Source organism: Scatophagus argus, chromosome 22, assembly GCF_020382885.2.
Source record: "Scatophagus argus isolate fScaArg1 chromosome 22, fScaArg1.pri, whole genome shotgun sequence".
Taxonomy (NCBI): Eukaryota; Metazoa; Chordata; class Actinopteri; family Scatophagidae; genus Scatophagus; species Scatophagus argus.
In genome coordinates this window covers 4,488,090-4,509,669 of record NC_058514.1, presented here as the reverse complement: position 1 = coordinate 4,509,669, position 21,580 = coordinate 4,488,090, and the positions used below count along the sequence as shown (strand labels likewise).

The 21,580-nt window shown below is 42.0% G+C and overlaps 1 protein-coding gene across 3 annotated transcripts; it reads right to left on the bottom strand.

Annotated features, from left to right (window-relative positions):
- Window positions 1–2,397: 2,397 nt before the first annotated feature.
- igf1 (insulin-like growth factor 1) lies at window positions 2,398–20,494 on the bottom strand. 3 transcript variants are annotated; one of them, XM_046379040.1, is made up of 5 exons: window positions 20,295–20,489; window positions 17,679–17,838; window positions 7,919–8,175; window positions 7,452–7,487; window positions 2,398–6,600 (listed from the first exon to the last, which is right to left on the bottom strand). In XM_046379040.1, the coding sequence occupies exons 1-5, from the start codon at window positions 20,382–20,384 to the stop codon at window positions 6,541–6,543; spliced, it is 603 nt and encodes a 200-aa protein (XP_046234996.1). In that variant the 5' UTR covers window positions 20,385–20,489; the 3' UTR covers window positions 2,398–6,540. The 3 variants fall into 3 exon arrangements, with proteins under 3 accessions (XP_046234996.1, XP_046234998.1, XP_046234999.1); XM_046379042.1 differs by lacking the exon at window positions 20,295–20,489 and adding an exon at window positions 19,279–19,560; XM_046379043.1 differs by lacking the exons at window positions 2,398–6,600; window positions 7,452–7,487; window positions 7,919–8,175 and adding an exon at window positions 14,016–14,422 and having other exon boundaries at window positions 20,295–20,494.
- Window positions 20,495–21,580: the final 1,086 nt, after the last annotated feature.

Here is a 21,580-nt window from a genome sequence, read left to right as displayed (position 1 = left end):
AAGAGGATTAGCAAAAAAAAAAAGCCAAATAATCTTATGAAGTCCAGATGTGATTCAGTGGGTATCCATGCACATCATGTACCAAATCCTTATGTTTCCACAACACAGCTCGACAAATCCTCAACCGATGCCAGTAAAGTTTATTCCACTACCGACTGCTCAGCCGCTGATTTACAGTCGGTCCTGTTTGTAAGCAGCCAAAACTGTGTCCAGATTCGACTGGGCCTCGTGCATGGTTTAGATTTTGAACTTGAGGAAGCTGCAGAGCAGTTTTTTCATCAGCTCTGTCAGCTGCTTGCATCACCTGTCAGCCGCCGGTGCTGTATTTCAATCACGCCGCCTACAGCTTTGTGCGTAAAGGGCCCTCAGAAGTCTGGGCTCCATGACATCAGTAGCAGCATTGTTTTATAATCCTCCGGGGGCCTACACATTATTTCCTCTTCCCATATTAACCACGCTGCCTTTCATCAACAACACTCCTCTTCTAATAGAAAGTATAAAGGAAAAGACACAACAAACACACTGTCGCAGCAAACGTTGAATGGCTCGGGTTCCAGGGAAATGTGATGCACTGATGCTCCATGCGTGATGGTTGATATCTGTATCTGTGCGCTGCAGAGGCTTGAGTTGTGCCAGAGCCCAGCGTGCTGCATTCAGCAGAGATGCGGGTGCAAAAAAAGGTGGTGGTGGTGGTGGTGGGGGGAGGACCACATTTTGGGCAGGATTTTTTTGTTGCCCAGAGAACAGACCATGGTTTCCTGGAACAATGCAGCTGATGAGAGTCTCTCCAAGGAAAATAAGGCTCTGACATCATGGGTTCTTAAAGCACACAGCTGAGCCAACACTCTCTCCTGCTATAATCAAGCCTCAGTGAATTTCCACTGTCGGCTGAAATTGAGAAAGAGGGAGAATCTCCTGCAATGGTTTAGACACTTTCTGTTTTCTTTTTTCACATGCTTTAATCTAACTGCTAATATTCTCACTGTGGCGTGAGGCACACAGTGCTCTTTCTGGACTCTCGTGTCTCTGTTTCCTTTTACATCTGGCCTTGGCTCACGATGACAATAAAATGTGACACAAGGCTACTTGTAAATTTGTCATGATCATCTCATCACTAGCCAAGACTGGATGCTAGCTTCAGGATATGAGAATATTCTGGGATGAGAGACAACAAATGCTGAGTTGACAACAGAGGGAGTAAAAGCTAAACCCAGAAAAAGTGAAATCCTGGGTGTCCTACTGGAAAAAAATGAATGGTTGAACACTGATGAAGCCTTACAACCACTTTTCCTGTAAAACAACCAGTAGAATAAGTAGTAAAATTGGTGAGTGTAGTAAAACAGACCACAAGGTCATTCAAAAGACAATTGTGTGCTTAAGATGAGGAGCTGAAGAGTGTGGAGAGATTGTGTTTCAGGGCTCAGTCCAAAATCTGTGTCCTTAGATGCACTCCATCCTGAGTGCGTGCAGATCAATGGGAATGGACTGAGTTCTTTCCAGAACCATCCTGGTTCTTGAGGTTATTCACATTTCTTTGTGCTGCACTCATTGAGTCACCATGTAATCCAAAATTAGCACATATGTGAGGATAAACGGAGCATTTTCAAGACATTCTGACGTTTGTATTATATCATAATTACAACTGGTTGTACTGTACATCCGTATTCACTTTGATAATTGGATTACTTGTTGTGGCTTGGTCACTGCCCAGGCCTCTCTGCACACAATTTCTCTCTGAAATCTTGCAAGCTTGCAGCCTGCAATTGGACCATTAGGGTGAGACAATTGATTCTGTAATAGTCAAAGAGGGGGATGAAATAACATCCAGGATGGCCCCGATGACCGCTGATCTCGCCAACCTTCCCCCTGCTGCTCCACATTTTGATCTCAGCTGTCTGCTGAATGCCAGCCAGAGAGCCAATTTATCAGGGTTTGATTCTTGTCCCATATACATCCGTTTAAAAAGTGCTGACAGCAAGCGAGTGAAAGCTCGTTGCTGTCACTGTGAGCATCCTCCAAAGAGCTGAACATGCAGCTCTGGCCTCAAGGAGCACCACGCCCCGATCTGTTTGCGTTGGCAGACCTCACCACCTCTTAGGAAGTATCACTTTGTCATTCAACACACACACACACAATATGCTTGGTTGCATATGGCACGATGCACAGAGCCTCACCTTGAGTATGGGCTTAAATGTATAGCTGAAATGCCTTTAAAGATTTATACATCTGCTTTGTAATTATCAGCTGTTTATGTGTCTGAATCCATGGGGTTCCTCATAAATGCCACATAGGCTTTACCCCTGCGATGCTGCATAACAGAGGGAGTAATTCATTTCCCCTGTGGTTTTATGGTGGTGTTATGTGCATGCTGCATGAAAAACTCTCCAGCCATTTCTGTGATGTTGACAAGTGGTTTATTCAGCAGGAATGGTGAACAATTTGTCAGTATTTTTTTTCTACAGAAGGCAATCGAGCACCATAAATAACAGCGCTGTAATCAAACAGTTTCTTGGACAGTGAGCTTCAGGAAATTACATTTTCTCATTAAACACCTCACAGACTCGTGAATGTCTCACAAACTCCCACTTTTTAGGCTTTATTGATTGTTTCACACAAGTGACAAACAGATATTTTTGAAAGATTCATAGTCACATGATTTGAAGTTGGCTGCTGTAGCTTTTCTTTATCGATGCTCCAAACACAACAGAAACACTGAAAGACCTTTGACTGGCTCACATTGCTATATTACACAAGCTTTATTTCAGTATGTGAAGGGTGTACTGTAGCTGCTGTGCAGTTTAGACAAGTATGACATCAATTGACAATTAATGATCTGGGTTTATTTCATCATAATAATGCAGAGTGAGGCTTTGTTCTTGTTAGAAAGTCTTTGGTTTACCGTTCAACTGCAGATCTGGGTGGACCAGAACTGTTCTTAACAAGCTTCTTGCCAGGTCAACTGATAACAGGATTTGTAAGGAACAGACACCAAAGTACATATGCAAATCCCCATGTTAAAAACCTTAATTGTATATGGATAAAAACACATTGAAACTAATCGACAAAAATAAAGTCTGAATTCAGAGGGCTGCAAACAAATGTTGAACTAAATTAAACTCCTGGCTTACTTTTAAGGCGAGACTATGCAACTTTCAAAGGAAATAACACAGTCTTCCTCCTGCAAATAAGTTTTAATCATAAGCAACAAAATGCAGGGGTTTTGTCACTAAAGCCTTATTTGGTCTAAACCAGTAGTTTACCAGGGTAATTTTAGCTAATGTCAGCAAACAAAAAGCAACAGTTCATTCGGGTAAATTATAATATTGTGCATTGCCAAGACTTAGATGAGACTAATCATAGCAGACTCATATCTGTACACTAAATACAAAGCTACAGCCAAAAGTCAGTTAGCGTAGCCTAGCATAAAGACTGGAAACAGGAGTAAATAGCTAGCTTTGCTCTGTCCAGCGGGACAAAAAAAAAACCCAAAAAAACTCTGCCTTCCAGAACCTCTAAAGCTCATACATTACCACACACAATACTCATCTGTTTAATCTGTAAAATGTGGTGTCACAATGTTGTTTTATGTCACTTTTCAAAATAATAATCTCGAAGAACTTTGGTGGCACCTATGGAGACAAGTGGTAATTACAGGCGTGTGTGTGTGTCCTGTGTGATTGTTCTTCAAGTCTGTGGTTTATACTCGACAGCTAAAGGAACTAGCACTACTAATAGCAGCGGAGACTGGAAAAAAAACACAATCTGTGAGCTTTAGAGGTGCTGGTGGGAATTTTGTTGACCTTGAACAGAGCCAGAGCCAGGCTAAATGATTCCTACTGTGCTAAGCTAAGCTAACTGGCTGTTGCTTGAACTTTGTGTTTAAAGAAAGGATATGAAAGCGATCGTGAAAGTGAATGGATGTAGGTTCCAAAATTTGGAACTATTCCTTTAAACTAGTTGCTGCATGAGAATAGTGAGCAAATCAGCTGATCTTGTGGATTCTTTTTTACTTGTGCTTCCATTGCATTACATTTTGATGGGTCACATATAAATATAGTGGCGTCTTTAAAGCATCTGACTCAAGGGAATCTTGGGACATGGAGGCAAATTTTATATGCCATCATCCTGTCATTACCACTTGTAACCACAGAGGCCGCTGATCAGCAAAGTTTACGTAGTGTCGCATTAAGTGTTTTGGCCTTGGCCACCAGTGAAGTGCATGTACACACACATCTCAGGACAGACAAAAGCACACCATGAATTTTAACAATCTCAATACAATTGGAAGAATCTCACTTCACAGTACTTTTGTCAAGTTATTTGGCATAAGGGATCTATATTGAGAAAATAATTCAAAAACAGTAGAAAAAATAGCATTTTGCCTTTTTGGGACCACAACATTGCATTTTCTTTTTTTTTTTTTATCTCCATGCATTCACAGATTTCACACAGATACATTTACTCGCTTACACTACTGTCTTATTGAAACAGCTTACAAATAAAAACACTATTAAAATGGTGGCCACAAGGCTGTGCAAAAGGGAAGACCTCCAATGTAAGCCCTGCCATCTGTCTGTCTTAGCCATCTCTCGCAAGTAACAAACTACAAAATAGCACCATTATACAGTGGATAGGATTCTTAATACAGTTTTGTTATATGAAACCATCATGTACAATGAATGATAGTAATGCATAGGTTAACATAAATGGGAGTACTGTTTGATTATACACAGGCAGAGGAGGCAGAGCCAGAGATGGGATGTCTTGGGCAGTTTGTGAGATAAAATGACTGTCGATTCACACGGAAGCTTGAACAAACAGCCATGACTGTCAGTCCTCATGAAAGGACTTCTCAGAACTGTTTATGTATGCTTGATCCTTGCTCACAGTTACACAACTCTCATTTACACTGTGGCTGCTTTCTATGTGTGTTTGTGTACTGCTAAATGCGTGCCATATCTCGCATCTCCTGGAGGACTCGTCATCTTCATATATTTGCCAAATCACGTTATGTGTTACGTTATGTGTTATGTTTCTTTGGTGGACATTGCAATGGACGCTGTGGATTTTTGTTGTACTCTAATGATGGCAGGTAATGCAGCCCAAACAACAACTGAAGTAGCAAAGTTCTTAGCCTCCCTAAACTAACAAAATATAACAAGCCAAGATCAATCAATTATTAAACTTCACATCTATGCGGTTATTGTTAGAGCCTCACCATCTTTTGCTTTAGAGTTTGGTGTTGACAGGCTTGGGAACATATTGATAGTTCCTCAAGAGAACAAGAGAAAAGATTTTATTCTAGCTGATACTTGTGGGTCTCTTAGAGAGCTTGTTGACTTGCTGTGACTAAACTTTCATGACTTGCGTTTAACCTTGAACACAGCCCTCCATTCGGACCCCAATGTTGATCACCGGTGACTGGATTGTTGACAAAAAATCTGATTTGGCCACAGTGGTGACATGTGAAAAGGATGCAGACGACAAACATTTTGCCTGATTGTCGCTTATTTGACTTATTCCACTGACTTATGCCAAATGTACTTTGAATCCACTGAATGACCCATTTCTGACAACCACACAAGCACCACGCAGAAATGGGCCAAAAAACTTTAATTCAGTTTAGCCTCTGGTTTATTCGATTTTCTGTTTTTGAAAACAGGCAAATCTTATTTTTGTAGTACCTTCTGTTCCTTAAAATCCCCTCTAATGGTGCTTGATCTGTTGTTATAGAAGTGTTTGGATTGTAGACTCAGACCTCAGGTTCTCAACACTTCCTGAGGCTTAGGAGGGATTTGGACTGGACTCAAACCTTCAGGGGACTCCTCTTAGACGGAAGAACGCTGCCTTCAGTCAGTGAGAAGTAGGGATTTGAGTTGGCCTCAAGATAAAATAACTACAGCAATGTTTAAAATCTGATAATGAACCAGCTGCTCTTTGCTCGAAAGTGAACCTTGTTTTTACCTATTACAAGTATCCTCAATAATGCATGGTGCATGAAAACAAGGTAAGATAATCAAATTTTAACTGGGGTAGTAACTGTTATATGTGACCGCTGACAATGCATCCTGTCTTACCAAAGGAGTGAATGAATCCACTCAATGTAAAAGGATTTTACTTTGCAAAGTTCGCTAGACAGGATGGACTGCACGTTCGCAAACACAGCCTGCCGCTCTCTGATTGGCTGAGGCCCAGATCCGTTCCCACCTTCCCTGGAGCCGGGGAATGCTGCAGCTCACACATGGAGGTATAATAAGCTCTTGTTCGTGTCTCAGCAGCTAAACTAGTCTGTTACATTGCATTAACAAAGAATTCCTCCCGATATGGAATGGTGCAGTGTATAAAATAATCACAAGATTCCTCATAAAACCCTTAAACACCACTTAGCTCTCAGGTTTCAATCATTTTGAAGAGCTTTTCGGACCATTGTTAGCCTCCTCTTTGTTTTGTTTTACAGTGAACCATTCCACAGGGGTACCAGGTAAGGCCACTCCCTTCTCTCTTCCCAAGTCGTTGGGCATTTGTCCATTCGCTCCGTCCCTACATTCTATAATTTCTGCCCCCCGTGTTGCCTCGACTTGAGTTTTTCTGATGCACTTCCTGCAACAAAAGACAAACTCATTTTAGACAAATAGCTGAGATACAGCAGATACAGGATAAAGTGAACAAGCTCTGGGACAGCTTTGGGTCGGCAAAAAGTAATGTCTAGTGGGAATTATTCTTAAAGTTAGCAAGCTACAGAGAAGCTAGCTTGCCTAGCGACTGACATGCTAACTGTCCCCTGAATATCATGTTGGTCAACCACTGCCCACCCACAAGCTCTGTTTCCACAGCTATGTCCACAAATGGTTATTCATTTGAAGAGAATTCAAGTTCAGTTCGACCTCAAGAGAAATACAAGGCGAACCATTCGTACACTCACACAGTGCACCACAACCCACAAATTAATGAAGAGATTCGCAATGTGGAAGCCACTGCGCATTTAGATACCCTGCCGGACCTCTGGACTTCGCATGTGTCTGTCTGTTACGATGACACGCCAGATTTTCAGCACATAATGTACAGTAGCAGAGTGGAGATTCTGCCTGGGGAGCGGGAGTGCCACTGGGTCTACCACAAAAACCACTTAGTTCCTTCTCTTGCTAATGGTTTTCTTTTTTGAGAGAAGGGTAAAAAGCACATGGTCAAATTTTAAAAGGATCACACTCTCCCACAGGTTGGCAACTGAAGGATGAAACAAGAGTCTAGATTTAGACCTCATGCTTTCTTTCTTTGGCCAAGAGATTAAGATTTCAGAGCTAAGACTGTTTGAATGAACCTCTCTCTCCTTTCAGAAACAAAGTTTGTCCTGCTTTTGAGAATGTAAGAGTAGAGATTGTATGATATAGCAGTTTAAATTACATTATAAAAAATAATAACATTAGATGAAAAGTATCCATTGGCATGCATACCTTGAAGGATGAATGACTATGTCCAGGTAAAGGTCTCTGTTGGAGGAAAAAGGAGCCATTTAAGTTGGATGGATTAAGTCTCTTTTGCTATAGTAAACTGCTAGCAAATGTCAAGCTAGTGACCCCTTAATGTAACAGTACGACAGTTTGGAAAATGCACTTAATGGGATAACAAGTTTGAGACTATGCTCGTGTCTGTACACTGGTTATGTAACTACAGCAGCTATCTGATTCCTCTGTTTCCAGTCTTCATGCTAAGCTAAGCCAACCACCTTTTGCTATGATTTCATTCCGAATTAACAGCTTTAAGAGCGTATCACTGGTATCAGTCTTCTCATCTGTATTATTTTGTGTATGCTCTGGCAGAAGCTACCAAAACATCAATCCTATTTGCTTTTTTCTTCCACATTTCTTGATGAGAAATCTCTCTTGTATTTTAGAGTGTATCTGTTTGGTGCTGTGCTCACCTTCTTGTTTTTTGTCTTGTCTGGCTGCTGTGCTGTCCTACGCTCTGTGCCCTTGTCCACTTTGTGCCCTGCGTTACTAACCTTAGGTGCTCTTGGCATGTCTGTGTGGCGCTGTGAACGCACAGAGCGAGCAGCCTTGCTAGGTTTGGCAGGTGCACAGTACATCTCCAGACGCCGCAGCTCACAGCTTTGGAAGCAGCACTCGTCCACGATGCCACGTGACCGCCGTGCATTGGGGCCATAGCCTGTTGGTTTACCTGTTTGAGGGAAAGTAGCAGAAGAAGATAGATCACTTAGTTATTTACAGCGGATAAAATTCTGCTGTTTTCTGTTTAGCCAGCAAAATAAACGGACAGCTGATAATGAAGGCTGCTTATTTCTTCCTCTTTTTGAAGTCAGGAACTCATTGTTTTGAAATATAACAAGAATTTGTGCAAAGTGACAACAGAAAGCTTGACATACCAACAGGGGGATTAGCAGACAGTCAGTTCAACCTCTATAAGTCTGTTTTTTTCCCCATCTCCAATGTTTTATATTTGTTAGCAGAATTAAACTAATTGTGGCCAGTGGTCACAAGAAACTGTGCTTGTGATAATGGCCTGGTCATGGATTTGATTCTTCAGATATATGAAAAGCCTTAATGATATGGATTTCTTGCGTGTAAAATTTACAGTGTATCACATTGCACATTATGGACCCTTTCTGGCAGCTGCTTCTCTGTAAAAAGGGGGGCTGTAGTCACCCAAAACGTTGAGAATATCAAGGTCAGCCATTTTGGTCCAGGTATCTTTTACACAGACGCCCATGCAGTGAGGCCAAACCACAAGCCCTCTGGGCTCGATCAACCTGCAGGAACAGCCAGGCAGGCTTTGAGGCCGCACCCCCACTGACTATGCCCCACTGTTCATTCACATTTTCATTTGGCAGGAGCCTGAGCGCCCTGGAGTTCCTCTAGTAGAACGTCGACACTAGAGACAGTGGCATGATGCACCTTTTACGCCAAGATACAGTCTTAAGTTCAAGGCCAGTCAAGGTGAAATAGGAATTCTGTTGTTGTCTATATAATGTCACTGAAAAAATGGGATAAACCCTGTCTATAGGTGTGACATTCAACTTTTTAAATCGGTGACCACATCGAGTTACAATGACGCCAGTACTCGCTTCCTTTTTCAACTCCCTTACCCCCAAAACCCACCCTCTTTTGGTGGCCTTCAGAAAAACTGACTCTCCATTTACAATTCCCTGCTCACCTTGTGCAATATAGCCCTGATGGGCTTTTCCCTGTTACCAAATAAAATAATAATAATTTAATATGGCATTTACAAGGAGGAAATGCCTTTCCCTCTCAGAGTTAATAGCTCTTGGCTCAGATGCCTGCCAGTGCTGACAAAGTGCATTAACTTCTGCTCCCTGTCTGCCTTGTCCTGACAATGTTGTTTTGGACTGAGAGCAGCTTCCATTCAGAAACATAAGCATCTTTCTTGTTCGACTCCCAGACACAAAGCAGAGTGGAAGATAATGGAGGTGTGAATGTGAGGGAGGAAAAACTGGGGGACAATAGGGAGGCTTTCATGTTGCACATCAGGTAGAATGATGCTAAAAATACACTGTGCACCTGCATTATTTAGGGAACAGAAGAACGGGATGTACCCAGATCTCTCAAACTGCCAAAATGGATATGTTAAATGAAATATGGAGAAAAGAAAAGTAATAATTTACCCTTAATTTACCCTTTCACATTTGAGTTTGGACTAATTTCACGTCAGTTCATGTCAGTTGTACCATTTTCAGTGCATTTTTGTCATTTTTTTTGTAACAGTTTTTCTTTTTAGACCTTCCAGTCATCTGAACAAACAAAATCTAACTGGATTCCCTTGCAGCATGTATCAGAAGGGCCAGCCTTGGCTGCTATTTTAACACCTGGTGTCAAGACATTTAGAAAGAGAGAAATATGACATTGAGCCCTGGCTTGTGATTATATAATGGCTGCTGAAAGCCAAAAGAGGGGCCGTGCCTCGATGCCTGGCCTGTTTTTCAATCTCTCCCAATAAAGCCTTGCAAATTAACATCCGCTATTATTCTGAAAATAGCTTGCAACCCTGCTGCACAAACAGCTGGAAGGGAGAGAAAAATCAGCTGGCACTGGTTGTAACATGTAGGATAATCAGCTCGGGCAGGTTGGAGAAAAACACGCATGTAATAATCAGGTCTAAAAGCTTTGCTTCAATTCCATGGATAACTGCCATAATCCCTCATAAACAAAGAATTGTTTTCTGTGACTGTTGTTAAACAAATATGGGTAAACAACATTTTATGGCAGAGCCTCCTGCCATACGGCCCTGATGCTGTTTGAAATGGACTCTGGATGGAGGATGCAGGGATCACGCATGCTGATAAAGTTCAGATTAGAGAGCGTGTGTCAGCTTTTCAGCCATTGAGACCAGGAGGAGTGCAGTCATGTTATGACTCAGTAATATCAGAAATCAAATGGTAAATATATACCTTCTGCATATCAAATATATTTCAAACACTTATGGCTTTTTTGCAACATAGTTAAATGTTAGCTATGGTGCTCCATTAGACGTAGCGCGTTCAGAGAGTTACTGGTGTAGTGATGATTATTTAGAAGATAGGATGACTCTACGGTCTTGGGGAGTACCACTGCATATGTGAAAAAAGTTGTTAAAAAGTATAAAGCTTTTCGTGTTTAAGTTGCTGGCGTAATCTTGATATTGACCTGTGTTGTCTGGGTGTGTTGTTTCAGATGATACCAATGAGATAATGAAATGTCAATGGATTTTACAACTTTGGAAACATCACATCTGGTGTCTCGACAATGTCAATTACAAATTCATTTACCAAAGTTCTACACATGCATGTATTTAGTATGTAAGGTTTCACAGGAGTCTCATTGAAATGAGTGAAGTTCTGTTTACATTGCAAAGATGTTTGTGTGGATAGCTTTGTATGTTCAGGCATATTTTATTTTTTTTCCCTGTAAATCTCTTTCGATTTTGGAATAAATTCTGTCTTCCCTGAATCCAAGCTGTCCTGCACGAACAAGTAGACTACGAGCTTTTCATAGCCACCTTTCAAGTGCTTGATACTTCACAGATTTCAATCAGACAGCATTCTATTTAATCAGAATCAGAATTCCTTTATTTATCCCTGGAGGGAAATTCTTGAAATATATTAACAAAATAACAGAAGACCAGATCCAGTAGAACTAACTGTCTTCAACCTGTCAAATGTAGTTCAGATGAAATGTTTCATCCAAGGCCATCTCACATGTTTGGTTAGGTGTTTGACAGCCTCAGCATACATTGTGTTCATTCCTTGGAGGATCGGCACTGGAGAGAGAGAGAGAGATGGCTGGATCCCCCCATTCCAGAGTGGCACAGAAAGCATCTGAGTTTTACAGCTCGGTCATGGTCAATAAAAACCAGTGGATTCTTGGAGGATGTGCACCGCTCTTCCTGCAAAGTGTCAGGGAGTTTATGGCTGGGCAAGAAGCTGCTAAAGTACTGGAAACTATCTCTTTATCACTGGTACCACAAAGAGTTTATGGTATGAGTAAAGTGTTCCGCATGGTGACATAAAAATCTTATTTAGATGCACTAGAATTAAGAGTTGTTCTCAGTGTTATCAGTATGGACCAAAATGGATTTGAACCCCGTCACCCCACCTACAAGCCTTGATAGCAACAAAGATTTGAAAGACAATGCTCACATTTTTAAGGGTAATGCAAACAGGTGACAATTTTGATGAGATTCTTGCACACCATAAATGCTTATCGACCGATGCTTAGGATCAAATACTCCTGACTGTGAAGGAACTAATATATCCTGCACATTGCCAGACACATGTATTTACTTTACTAACAGTAAGTCCATAATCTCACCTGATGAAGGTAAGATCAAAAGGTGATTGGCACAGTGTGCAGGATGGTGTGACAGTATGGTAACAAAGTGAATACATGGGATCAACAATGGGGATTTTTTGATATGGTTACAACTGGAATGTGGAATTAAAGACAATTTATGAGACAACGTAAGGTAAACAGCAAAGGATGTAAGAAAGGATATCCGGGATATCAACTATAAATCTTGGTGGTCTTTGCACTAACATCACTTGATATATCTTCTTTTTTCTTTGTAGGGTTCTTGCATTATGTAATTGGATTAAACTGATGAAGGGTTTCAAAAGTAAAGTACTGTTTAGTCCCATGAATGTCCTTAAATCCCTTGTGTCTCAACTTCTCCTAATGTACAGATTTAAATCTGGAGGATGCCTGCCTGTCCTTTTCATGAGATGCCTTCTTTGTTCCACTGAGGAGTAATTCGCAGGAAGGTCAGAGATATGTAGTTCAGGTCTTAATGGAAAAACGACACCTTTTCTCAGCGATGGAGAGGACACAGGAGGCCTTTCTTCAGATCTCAGTGCCTTCCGCTGTGTGACCATGTCCATTGTAAAACTAGAGAGGGAGGGAGGGCTAGTGCTGTCCTGATCATCCTCTAATCCACATAATCCCCTGCTGCTGAGGGACAAGACCTAGCTAAGTGTGTTTGAGTGTGTGCATGTGTGCGTGCATGCATGTGACGTGCTGTTTGCACACTCTACCTCCTTCTCCAGCTCCAGTTGCTTTGAATAAAACTGACAGGGATAAACACTGAAGAGGAAGTCTCATCGATGGCTGCAAAAAAGCAATTTCGTCTCATCTTGCCACCTTCAACCCACATGCCATTGACTACAAGCCAAAACACCTAAAAGAATCGACCACATTTCATATTTGGCTGCTCTCTTTTATTAGAACTTTGTGCACTAACAATTAGCTCTTTGTAAAAAATGATGGATTAGTCCATCGTGTCATAATTCAAGAGAGTTTCGGCAGCATTCATTTCGCAGAAATCAGCAGTAAGATTATATATCTGACACTCACTCTGGAATAAGTGTGAATATTTTAGCATGAACTGATAAAATATGAAGTGACTTAGGACAGGGAGCCACTTAGTACTCACACTTCAGCCAAAAAAACTCCCATAACAGATCTGATTCATGGAATGAACATCGCAGTGAAATCACCCCATGGTCCTGCCTGTTAAAGCATTACAAAGACAACTGAGGATTTCTAGGTCAGGCTAATAATTGGAAAAACTGACTACGTTTGTGGATTTTTTTTCTGTTTCATAGACCGCAGTTTGTTTCATTACCTAAAAGTGTTGACCGCTGCCAAGGTCAACACGGCCACACTGGAGGGGAAGAGTTCAAGGAAAGGACCACGCCTCCTTTGGCCGAGCTGCTACGCTGCTGGGTCTGATATACAAAAGAACCCAAATGGATTCTCCAGATATTTTTTTACGCAAACAGCCACTGGTACATGTGGCAACCAAGAGAGAGGAGAAGGAAAAGGAATGACAGTGAGAATATGAGAGAGCGAGAGAAACAGAGAAAGACAGGGAGCAGCATATTTTCCAAGGCACAGCACCCTGCTGCTCAAACCTCATCGTCTTTTCAGAAAAAGGATGGAGTGTTGGTGAAATACACCTCTTTTTCAACACGGGAAAACGTGGCATTGATAGATGGATGCTGTGCACTTCAGTGACTGCACAGTGTAAGGTAATGCGGGAAAGACAAATACATTCCCAGTACCACAAAAAGGTCTGTTCCTGCTTAAGAAGTGTACCCTGCATGAGGATTCATGAGTTACACTGGCCCCCATTCAACACTTTCTCATGAGATGAATACGGACAGTAGGGCTACACTTCTGTAGCCTGTGAGAAACATTAACAAAGCTGTCGTAAAACTCTGCTATCGGTAGCCAACACTTTGTCACATTCTCACATTCTCCAGTCTCTGAACACCCTCATACCTTGTCAAAATCTTTAACATTTCATCAACTTTAGGTTACGGCTGCAGACATTTCTTGGGATGATCTTACAAAAACCTTCAAACTGAGATATGAATCACTGAGATGGAATTTACCAGTGAGCTTGATTTTGAAGAAGAAAACTGTAATCAGCATTTAAGAAGAGACTGACTGTCTTCTTAGTGTTTAAGACTAAGCCATTGCATCAAGTAGACCATAAATGTGATCAACGATTTTTCTCATTGTGTAGTCCACAAACCCCCACTATCTCTCACCCTAAATGAACAGAACATAGTCATTTATACCAGTGAAGTACTGCAACAGAAGGAATCCAAACACCAAAAAGTCTTAACTGGCAGAAAACTGGCAATCGAGCGGGCTGTCATGACCACTTCACAGCATGTGGGTGTTGCCAACAGCATCTGGACGAACAAGACTCGCAGCTTTGCAGCAGCCTGATGGCTCTCCAACAACTCCCTGGCAAAGACTGTACAAAGGCCTCGATGCAGAGAGTGATGTTGACTGGTCCTGGAAAAGCTGCATGCAGGGGTGGAGAAATGTGGCAGTGGGATGGTGGGGAGCTGCAGCAAGGTGCATGGTAAAGCTGCTGCCAGACATAACGTTGATATTGGATGACTCTGCAAAAAATGGCCAATTATGCTGAATGACATTTTGGAATGAACTATGCCACTGTTTTTAACATATTTCTATAATATTCAGATGATAACAACAATAATGTTAATGTATGGCTGAGGCTGGACAACTGAAACACTTTATCACGGTCAGGGTTAGGTGTTAGGGTTATAGGAACAGTTCACCCAAAAATGAAAATTCAGTCATTACATACCCATTACCTAATTACTTGCTGGGCACAATCCAGGTCCCCAAGTTAACTTTCGGTGTCACACAGGACCCCAACACCAGCTTCCTGGGTGACCAGTCCACCACTCTAACCTCCTCCATGTGTGGACTTTGTCCCTCTTTGTACAACTCAACCTGACATTATTTGTGCCTAAAATGAAACGCCAAATCCTTAGTGCAGACGACGTTAATTGTATGTGAAATGCAAAAAAAATAAGGAAAAAAAATGTATTGAGATAACACACAAAATGGCTTAAGGCACTGGCATTATGCGAACATCATTTGGTGACACCAGGCTGGCCTAGACATGAACTGTGATAACACACTCATTTCCATTCCCAACCCTTTACTTTCTGTCTAGCTACATAGAATGAAGACAAGGGTTTCTTCACTGGTACTGAAAATAGAAATGGGAAATAAATTGTTTGCCACAAATGATCCAATATGAACTTCATAGCCATCGGTCCTGCTCAGTATGCCAAGAAATTACACTGATATTAGACAATTTTGCACCTCATAATTTACTAGACATCAAATGCCAATCTTGAAGCAGTACTGCACTCTATGCAACAAGGCACGTGTAGCAGGTTGGGGTAGTGGATCCATGTTTACCACATTTGACTGTCATGCAGGAAACCAGAGTTTGTGTCCTGTTGCAGACCTACAATTAATGTTAGCGTTTTTATTAACCGCAGCCAAAATCTTTCCCCGTACCCCTAACCACACAGATACTTAAAAAACCCTGGCATTGGATGTTTAAAATATCATTCAGTGTCATTGTGTAGGATTGTCCTGCATCATTGCTCTTGTCTGGCAATAACGTTGGATGGTCAGAGTCATCATCGTCGAGCACAGTGTTGGAGCACAGCTTCACCTCTCTCTTAACAAAACGCCATTGTGGGCACCATGGCCATTCACCAAAGGCTCTTATCAGGTACCACGGGGAGAGGAATCAACAGCAAATCTTCTGTTCCCCACGACAGGTCTTTGGTTGGGTTGAAACAAGAAAAGCTCATCCAAAACCATTCAAAGACGTGACACCCCATTGTTGCAGTGGCTATTTGTTGCTTCAAACACCAGCACATATTGGCTGTTAGCAACACTGAAAAAGGAGGTCATGGAGTGATATGAACAGGCTGAAAGGACTGGACTTTGAAACCAGTCAGACAAAGGATGTCCAAGAATCAAGAGCACTTTGTGCAGCTTCCAACAAAATGGGCAGCAGACTGTTGTGCAAACTGCAGAGTGAGTTTTAAAATGGCCTCAGATGCAGTGGATTATGTGACACAACTGAAGGTCTCAAGCCACTCACTGATTGACCCTCACTGGGTTACCGGGATAAAAATACATGAAACAAGACACCAAATCCAGACTGCGTATAGTAAAAATCAGGCCCATCACTTTTTTATATATAGCAGGAAGACAGTCACTGACTCAACTGGCTTAGAGCCATTAACAATAATAATTTCTTTGGAAAAATGGTAATGGAAATCCCACAGTACCTATGTTTATAAATGAGTTCCAGAGAAGAGCGCTGCATGTGAATATGAATCATGTTTGGTCCAGTATTTATCCACACTAGCCACACAGCTTGAGAGATGGAAGAGTTGGTTGGTTGATCCTCCACTTTGAAATATGACAACAACTATTGGATGGATTACCTTGAAATGTTGGACAGACATTCATGCTCCCCAGAGGATGAATCTCTTCAGTTTTCATATGGTTCTATTATCAAAGTTTGATCAATTACCTGCAAGCTGCACTTTGTGTTTACTGCTCCTTAGCTCCGTATGGTGAACATTACCTTCTCAGAACTCAGCATGTTAGCATTCAGCAAAAAAAGCACTGCAGGATACAAGACAATCCTGTGGAGCTGCCTCTTATCTTTTCAATAAAATGTGCTAATCTATTTTTGGCTTTTAATGGCTTACATTACTACACACAGGCCACTACTGCATTATTCCCCTGCTGTACTGGGATTCAAAGACTGCCCCCTTCATGGCCCCTAATCTTCCGTCAGTCACCGAGTTCTCGAGAAGGTGTATCTACAAACCACTCAGGTTCAAGTAAGGGGGAAAGCAATAAATTTCTGAAAAAGAGAGCACTTACATATACACTATAAATGCTGTTGATTTCCCACAGAAATCATATATATGATATTCCTCTTCTCTTTGAAATTGGCAGCTGACATAGTCTACCATATGTGGAAAATCTTTCATGACTTTGGGGCGAAACCAAACCACAAATAATGGATTATTATGAGAAGGACAGTCAATTACTATAAAAATAAGAAAACTGACTTTTGAGGAGATACGAAGCTCCTCCAGGACATTTGGTGTAAATTGGCTTAATTGATGAATGTCAGCCAAAGAAATGTGAAAGATGAGGTTATAAACCACAGCTCTGCAGTGTCTGGGCCAGATATACTGCTAATGTACATCCACACTGTTTGTCTTTGACACAAAGATCAGGATACATGTCCTGAGAAACCCAGGCTGCCGCTGGAACATTGAATCTAACCTCGGTAGCTCCATATATCCTGTGCTGTTCTGGGCTGGGTTGTACCCTTAATGGAAAAATCGGAGATTTAAATCCTGGATTCTTGGTAGAGGGTTTTCTTTGGGTCGCTTTCCCTTCTCTGGTGGAAAAAAGAAAAAACTTCACTGCAACATTTAGTTTCTACCCCTCCTCTTTCTTAGAGATAGTCAGCCAAATTCCACTTAAAGCCCTTTGCTTGTGGGCAAAACGGCGATTTGCCACCAACAATATAGTTACTTATCATGATTCCATATTTCATTTAGGATTGCTTGTTCATCCGCCATTAGAACAAATGTGCAGGCATGAATGTGAACTTAAGGAGAAGATGTAACAGTGGAAGAGGAACTGCTGAGGGAGGAAAGGGAACATTAATGCAGGGGAAAGTCAAGACAAGATGTCAAACTGGCTGCTTTTTTATTTATGAGCTCGCTGGAGGTGGAGAGCTCTGGGACAGATACAGCCAACCTTTATGAATAAATAAAAAGGTGCACTTACTGAAATAAAAGCCTCTCTCTCCACACACAAACTGCAGCGTGTCGACCAGCTCCGCCCCGCACAGGGTCTCTGGGCCCGCCCCTGTTGCCGTCGGAGTCAGGGTGAGGATGCACAGCAGTAGTGAGAGGGTGTGGCTACAGGAGATACAGCACATCGCACTCTGCAGCACGGGGAGGGAGGAGGAGGAGGGGGGGGGGAGAGAGAGAGAGAGAGGGAGAGAGAGGGAGAGAGAGAGAGATTTAGCATTTTGCCCGCTCTTTGAAGAGAGAGCATCGTCAGACACAGAGCTTCTCATTTAAGCACTCATTTAAGCAGGGAAAGCCACCCTTTCAAAGTCACTGCACCCGTAGTACAGTGCTGAGTACCGAGCCAGCAGCGTTGTGGCAGTTGGTGGCGCAGTGCCTTGCTCGATGACACATCGGCAGTGGCCACACTAAACATCTTCCCACATACATTTGAAACCAGCGAGGGGCTTGTTTCTTTAACCTCTTTCGCTCTGCTAAAACCGAAATTAAAACATGAATAAAAATGACTTTGGCAACAAATGATAACTTCAGAGGGTTTGGGGAGATGTGTGGGGGGAGTATAAAGTCTAAACATGCACTTGGTGCCGGAGTCAAACAGTCACACAGGACGCTGACCAGCTCTGATGCTCCAGAGCGCCCGTGCGCAACCGAGCAGAGCGCGTCCAAGTTGACAACACACGTTTCTGCCGATCATCACGCCACTCGGACCCAGAATATGTTCTCATGACCTGATACCAATCCGTATTAATCGATGACATTTAAACATCTATCATTAATAACTACTTGGTAATGAGGCTTCAGCTTAGCCCCCGTGCCAAAAAAGCAGCTGTCAGCGCATCGTTACGCACACAACTAAACTTAAAGTGCTTCAAAATTCAAAAAAGCAGAATAAGAGATGTAAAAAGCGCCAGGGATCTTTCCGATCCAAACTGTGAGATGGAAAACGGCTCTCCCGCCAAACCCAGCCGAGGAAGCTGAGTGGGCCAAATATACATAATAAAAAGAATAAACACAGGACACTATCCATCTACATCACAACCCCAACCGCATCGTCCCGGCGCCCGCACGTATTTCATGTTCAGCTCCCCTCTGCCTTCACCCCGCAGCCTCAGGTTAGATATTTAGCACTTAATAATGCAGACTCAGCAGTAATTACTCTGAAAGTTGCAGAGCTGCATTAGGACTTTTCTGGTGAAAAAGTGCGCAGGGCGCTCAGAAGCGCCGAGGATGAACAACCCCCCCCCATTCATCCGAGCAGTGAAACTCATGAACGATTCATGTCAAGATTTCCTAAAGGATAAAAGAAAGTCAATTAAAACAGATGAGGGACAATCTCTAGTTATCCGTTAAAAATATCACCCAGACATGCAGAACAGTTGCTTACCAAGTGAATAAAAAGGATCAAAAATCAAAATAAATCCACATTAATCATGCATTTAAAAGCAGTGAAATGTAAACTAGCGAGTGAAATTCCTTTTTATTTTTTCAATTTGAAAAAGCCAAGGATGCTCTGTGCAAATAGTGAGCAAGTGAAGGTGATAATCTATAGTGTCAAAGGAAATCAGGTAAGTTACCTTGAAGACATCACATAAATGCCACTGAAAGGAAAGAGCGCTAGACATCCCCACGGGTCTCCGCAAGACAAAGCCCGGCGAAAATGAACTTGTTTGAAGTCATTAAAAAACGGGGAGAAAGAGGATGAGATGCGGGCAATGTCACATCTCAATATTCCGACTTTGTTCCATTGCGCAGGCTCGTTTTGGAGAAGTGAGATTTAGCGAACAGGAGACGGATTTAGAGAGAAAATCCCTCACATTTATCTACATTACACAGACATTTTCAACAGGAAACAGCTGGGGCAGCATTTGCCTCCTACTCGTCCTAAGTTATTCATTAAGGATTTTGGGCACATATTCAAATAACGTCATTTCTCTTTTTTTCTCAGAACGGGATTGAATTTTGATCTCTCTAAGACTTGGTTAGTAGTTCAGATCAAGATAGAAAAAGCGGTGCTGCCCCACCAGCAGCAGCTCACACTCACACAACACGCTATTTTATGCGCTGAAAGCTGATGGAGGAGAAGTTAAAGACAAGCTGGAGGTTATGATATGACTGCCGCTTGTTGTGCGTAATTTGGCACCAGTTCGTCTATCCAAAGTCTGATCTAAGCAACGCTAAAATAGATCTTAAAACATTTTTCCACTTGGTCACTGGCGTGCTACTGACTTGTATGTCCAATAAAAACAAACAAACAAACAAAAAAAGCAAAACACACGTGAGATCGAGTGAATATGGAAAAATGTGACATGTTTTGTTGTAATGGAGAGCAAATATTAGCCTGAGATAACCAGAAAGCCTCATCTGAAGTCCTGCTGTGTTGAAACCTGGTGTCTCTGTGCAGGATTTGCTGCAGCGTTCCTGCACTTTGTCACTGTCATTTCTTGTCAGGAGTGAGACTTTTGCTCGGGTTTGGCGGTGTTGAAACTGAGCCAACACACGAAAGTTTTTCAGCAAAGTGATACCCGGTCAGACTTTCATGAACCGACATGAAGAAAGTGTGAAAATTAAACAAAACAAAACATGTGAATACATTTCTCAGATTCCAGCCTTCCAGCCACCTCCTTGGAGCAAAGTGCAGACACTTGATGGCACCCGTTACGCAGAGCCACTGCACCCTCATCACGTTAAAGAGTCCCACTGTTCCCACTGTGTCACGGGGATAAAAAACCCAGCAATGACAGGCCAGAGCTTCACACCAGGCGAGGGCTTAAAGAGACTTGTTTTCAGCAGGGATGGGATATCAACACTGATCTAATCACTAAACATGAGATCAGTGCTGTGACCCAATCATAAAACAGGACACCAGCACGTATCCCAGCATGCTCGGGCCAGTGTGCCTAAGTGCATCACAAGCAAGGTCGGATCCGAAGCGGACCGAGGCTGAAGACACGCAACAGTTAGGGTTGTTGGGGTAAAGTGGGTCACAACACAAGCACGGTCAAATGTCCCCGCATGACACGGACAGCACTGGATCACACTCACGGTACAGAGGCTGCAGAGGCAACCATCCAAACTTCACTGAAATTAAATGACTGCTTATTCATGTATTCATGCTCCAGGGAGTTAAGCTCATTTTCTTTCTGACTTTTGTCAAAATTAGGCTTTTTGTTGTGAAATACTTGAAAATGATGATTTCCAAATTCATCGCCCATGACCTCATAAAACCTACATCAAAGTTGCTTTTTTTTTTTTTTTAAAGTTTGCACTGTTTTAGAGATTCAGAGGACAAAAATGTTGGGAAATGTCATGTTTATTAACCCTCACAGGTCTCATGTCCTCACGCTAGAGATGAAACCGTTTGTTTATCGACGCACAATCAGCAACACTTCTGGTAGTAGTTTGTTTATTTGATCACATAAGCCAAAAATATAGTTTATTCATATCTGTCTGACAAAATAAATTTATTATGAACTATTATGCCTTTCTTAAACAGAGTTGTGGGTGAGTGTTAGTCATAAGAGACAGTAACCAGAATCTTTGGGAACCACTGAGTTGGGCGGACAAGTTGATCAGTCAGTGGGTGAAACTTTGTTGTTTCAGTAAAGAAAAGAGTCACTGATAGTCTGTGATCTGATGCTGTGCAGCCTGTCGCCTTCAACTTTTCATCAAAACATCCACAAGATGATTCCACTCCTCACAATCTGAATTCGGGGCAGGAATGGCCGACTCCATCACCTACAATACAAACTACAATATGAAGAGAGTGAATGTAACTACACTGAATGGCTGTTGCTGACTATGAAAAGCACAACAAAAATGACATTTGACTGATGAAATTTTTCAGGATTACAACTTTAATCTGCAACAACTGACCAC

Coding starts and splice junctions, on each gene's coding strand:
- igf1 (XM_046379040.1), bottom strand. CDS start 20,384: ATGAGGGTGCAGTGGCTCTGCGTAACGGGTGCCATCAAGTGTCTGCAC. Junction 8,176..17,678: donor AGAGAGAGGCTTTTATTTCA/GTAAGTGCACCT, acceptor TCCCTCAAACAG/GTAAACCAACAGGCTATGGC. Junction 7,488..7,918: donor ACAAGACAAAAAACAAGAAG/GTGAGCACAGCA, acceptor TTCCTCCAACAG/AGACCTTTACCTGGACATAG.